This window comes from Alligator sinensis, unplaced genomic scaffold (genome assembly GCF_000455745.1).
Source record: "Alligator sinensis unplaced genomic scaffold, ASM45574v1 scaffold1892_1, whole genome shotgun sequence".
NCBI classification, from domain to species: Eukaryota; Metazoa; Chordata; order Crocodylia; family Alligatoridae; genus Alligator; species Alligator sinensis.
Genome location: NW_005842966.1, coordinates 360,324 through 364,764, shown reverse-complemented (window position 1 = coordinate 364,764; position 4,441 = coordinate 360,324). Strand labels below are relative to the sequence as shown.

At 55.6% G+C, this 4,441-nt stretch overlaps 1 protein-coding gene across 1 annotated transcript in view; it reads left to right on the top strand.

Moving 5' to 3' along the window:
* PRR36 (proline rich 36) overlaps positions 1-2,295 on the top strand; it is a 5,767-nt gene extending 3,472 nt beyond the window's left edge. Inside the window, exon 4 of the mRNA XM_025192751.1 lies at positions 1,790-2,295. Within this exon, the coding sequence (XP_025048536.1) occupies positions 1,790-2,148 (359 nt within the window). The 3' untranslated portion in view covers positions 2,149-2,295. The remainder of the gene's footprint in view (positions 1-1,789) is intronic.
* Positions 2,296-4,441: the final 2,146 nt, after the last annotated feature.

The following is a 4,441-nucleotide window of genomic DNA, read 5'->3' as shown; positions in this document are numbered from 1 at the left end:
GAACCGGAAGCTGAACCCCTAGATACTGCTGATCTCTGCGGGCAGATCTACAGCTGTAAAAAGTGTGTGGTGGACTGTGAACCAGAACGAGAGGGACAAGGAGGCGCAGTGAGCATCAGGCCCAAGAGAAAGGTCAGCTGGATTAGTGGACCATCATGAGCCTTAAAAAGGAGAGAGGGTTGTCAGTACCTGCAGAGTGAAGATCAGTGGGCTTGTAGTGGTAGCCAAGAAGGTTTTAATTGGAGATCAGGAAAAAAAATTTCACTGTTAGGGCAGTGGACCAGACACCCAGGGAAGGTGCAGGTTTCATCACTAGAGTGGTTCAAGAAGAGGTTAGACAGCCACTGGCCCAGGATGAACTGGGTGTAGCCTGTGTTCTTCTGTGAGTATTGCCCAGGTATCTGGGCTTGCTGGTCACCCCTGACCTTTCTGCTACACATCAGGGGTTTCAAGCCTCCCCCAGAGGCATTGGGTGCTGGCTGCAGCCCAGGCTGGGAATGGTGATTGGGTTGTCTCAAATCTGGATGGTGCTGACTAGAGGGTCTTGCCCATCTGCTCAGGCCCAGAACAACACCAGATTTAGGGTCAGGAAGGAATTTCCCCCCTTGGTCAGATTGTTATGGACTGAGGGTGGTGGGGGTTGCCTTCCTCTGTAGCAGGGGCATGGCCTCTGCCTGGGACCTCTCAAGTGTCTATTAACAATCTCTTACAGCAACAGAACATTGCCTGCCATGGTCCCCCTGCTTTCCCTGTGGTAGGTTCAGGGGTGATGTTTGGTGTTGTGTCAGGGTTGATGGTAGTTTTATGAAGTGTAGATGATGGCTTTGTTTGGGATGGTTTGGACAGGGATGATCCTGCTTCAGGCAGGGGGGTGGACTAATGTGGACTCTGGAGGTCCCTTCCAGTCTTGCTTCCCTATGATTCGCTGTTCCACTAATCAAGCTGACCTTTCTCCTAGGTATGTCAGGGAGAGCACTAGGCTGCTCTGTTTCTCTGTCTGTCTCTTCTCTTATTTCACACCCAAGCAGCCTGGTATTTCAGCTGCTTTTTCAGTATTCTAGCTCTGCCCATAGAGATCAGGCTTCTGCAGCCACTAGGCTTTCAGCTTTAGTTAAGCAACAGAGGTAGGGTAAAGAAGTGGCAGAAGAGGCTCTGTGGCTGTCCTGTCTGGCCAGAACTGGAAATAATCTCTTATTCTCTATTCTGCCTTCCCCAAAGCAAGGACTGTGTCTTATTGACAGGTTTGTGGTATATGGGGAAATACGGTAACCACCCCCTTTTCAAGGGTTTGGCTCTAATTCTGCTGCTTTTCTTTGGTCTTCTGAGGTTTCCTAGTACTCTCTCTCCCCTTCCAGGTCATAGCCCTCCTTCCTTCTTCCATGCAGGCCATGTGCTTGGGCACAGAGCCTCTTCTCTGCTATTTGGAGTGTGCCTGGAGCTAGATGTGGCAGCTTCCCCCTTGCATGGAGCTGTACGTAGCTCCTTCAGGGTCTCCCTCCCACTTGAGGAAAGCACGTGATGTTTGAAAGCTCATCCCACAAGAGGCCACAAGGCATCTCATCCCCCTTAGATTTTGCCTGGACCATCCCAGCCCCCCTCAAGGGGGGGGCAGATATGGGGCAGGAGATGTGCAGCCTTTAAGGGGTTAACCTTCCACTCTCTCATCTCCGTCTGTCTGTCCTGTGTCTTCTTCCCCCACCCCTCCAGGGTTCTGTGTCCACCCTCATGCCCCCCTCCCAAGGGGAATGTCTCCTTTCCCCCCCACCCATGCTCCTGTGCCCTGTTCCAGGTGGGATCGGGCCGCGCTGGGCGCCCTGCGCCCCTGACTTCCTCTCCACCATCTACGAAGCAGAGGGGGGTGCTGAGAGCCCAGGGCTGGAAGACATGAATGAGAAGACACCCCTTGCACTGGGCAGCCTCCAAGCAGCCGTGATGCAGCAGCTACTGAGCCGGAGCCTGGGGCTGGGACAGGGGCCGGGTGGGGGCCAGCGGGGGGCCCCACAAGCAGAGCTGGGCCGCTGGAGTGAGCTGCTGTCGCCTCTGGACGAGTCCCGTGCCAGCATCACCTCAGTCACCAGCTTCTCCCCTGAGGATGCTGCCTCCCCCCAGGGTGACTGGACTGTGGTGGAGGTAGAGACCTTCCACTAATCCCACTGCACCCACCAAGCAGACCCCATGGCCTCCTCGCACTCTATAGACTGGAGCTTTCCAAACTTTTCATGTTGGTGACACACTTTTTAGACATGCATCATTTCGCGACACAGTAATTCAGTTCCGGGGGAGGGGCCAAGGGAAGCAGACACGAGTAAGGGAGCTCCGCGGTGCCCTTCCGCAAAATTTTTGCATTTCGCGCGACACACCTACACACTGCCGCCGACACACTAATGTGTCGCGGCACACAGTTTGGAAAGCTCTGCTATAGACAGTTGTGCCCTCAGCCAATAGGGGTCTGGATCTTGCATAGTAGGGGCAGGACTTCCTCTCTGCTTCACTTCCTGTTGGTGACAATGTTGGGTTCCTGTTGGCTTAGCTAGTGGCCAACCAGGTCTTTAATGGATGCTGCCAGTTAAGGGGCAGGTATTCCTGTTGGCCCCACTTCCAATGGTTGGCCAGGCGCATCCAGGGGGAGAGGCTGGATTCTGCCCATTATAGGCTGGAATGTCCCACTTCCTGTTGGCTGCCATGTTGGGTTCTGTTTGGTTGGCCAGTGGCCTACTGGTGAATCCCATGGTGGATGAATTGCCACCTGGATCCTTTTCAGTGGGACCCTATCTTCTCCAGCAGCCTTCCTTCCTTTGCTTCTGCCCTGGGTGGGGTAGTTTGAGGGGCTTCTCTGGTGGTCCCATGATGGAGCTGGGTCATCAGGTCCTGAATGGCCACCTAGTCTCTCTCCTTCCATGTCCTGATCTGGAGGAAGTGGGTAGCAGTGGGGAGGGGCAAGGTGCTGCATGTGTAGATGGAGGCCAGAACACCTTGGAAACTGCCTCACATGCCTGGAGCTCACGCTTGTGACTTGGGTCTGAGGCTGGGCAGGGAGTGGGGGCAGAGCTTAGTGTGTGTGCGTGTGTGTGTTCATGTGCATGTGATGGGGTAGGTGTGGAGTGGGGTGTTTTCTGGGTGTTGTGCCCCACCCCCCCTTCCCCAGGCTGGAGCTGGCCACTAGGGGTCACTCTACTGAGGTTGGAGCCCACTAAAGCCACTAGCTGGTATCCATGGGGCACCCCCATGTGGCTTGTCTGTGCCCTGCTCTGCCCCCTTTCAAAGACAATGGGAGGCCTGGACCCTCCACTGCCCCCACTATCACTTGGTAGGAGGATGTCGTGGTGGCACCTGTTCCACCCTCAGAGAAGGCAGGTGTCCTGTGGGCATCCTCTTCCCCTGGTACCAAGGTGGCCTCTGAGCTTCAGTCAATAGAGGGGGCAGTGACCTGCTGTCCCCTGGGCTGAGCCCACCCCAGGAGTTCTACATCTGGCTGTCTCCCTCCACCCCCCCACTTCTGCCCTATAGACCCCTGCATTGATGGGGGCTTGTAGAGGGTTTTTAAAGCATTTCTTTATCTTTTAAATAAAGATGACTTTGAGCAGCTTCTGGCTCTGACTTCATGGGCTGGGCCCTATGTGCAGGGGAGGATGGGCAGTAGAAACCTGCTTAAGGCTTTAACCACTGCACTTTCCTGCCCTGGCACAAGGTCCCGTTCTCCCCCCCCCCATTCCAAGCTGATGCTCTGACCCACTGCCCAGGATACCTGGGTTCCCTCTGGAGCAGCCCCTAGTTGTTCCTGAGTTTCTTCCTTGCTCCCTTAAGCAGCTGGCTCCAGCCTTGAGCCCATGGGGAGTTTAAGGAGGTAAAACAATGCATGTAGGTTAGTCCCTAGCACTCCCCACCAGTGGAACCAGCGCTGGAGCCTGCATCCTCCCAGCTGGTGCTGGTGGGGTAGGGTGGGGTGGAGGGGGTGTCATAGGTGTGACCCCAGGCAGATTGCCCCTACCCCCCACCCAATGCACCCAGCTCTAGAGTGGAGCTTGGCAGCTGCTCACAGCCTGGGTGAACATGGCTGAGACCCCAATGCCCACCAGTGCCAGGCTTCAGAGTCTGCTTCTCCCCCACTCCTAGCCTAAAGAAGCAGGGAGACATGGTGCTATAGGCCAGGTCACCCAGATTCTTGCCCTGGTTTGGAAAGATCCTGGCTGGGGAGGTGGAGGTGCTGGGGCTCTATCCCCCCCCCCCCCCCCCGCCCCCCCGCCACACAGGTCCTGGTTAATGAGAGGAGCCTTGTTTTTCTTTCCAATATTTCTTTATTTAATAAAAAAAAACAAACCAACCCAAAGTCCAGGAAGGGGCAGGGCTGAGTTGGGGGTGCAGGGCAAACAGGAAGGGGGAGGGGCAGGGGGATGGTATGACATTAAAATGCAGCTGATGCTGGGCTGCAACACCCCCTGCC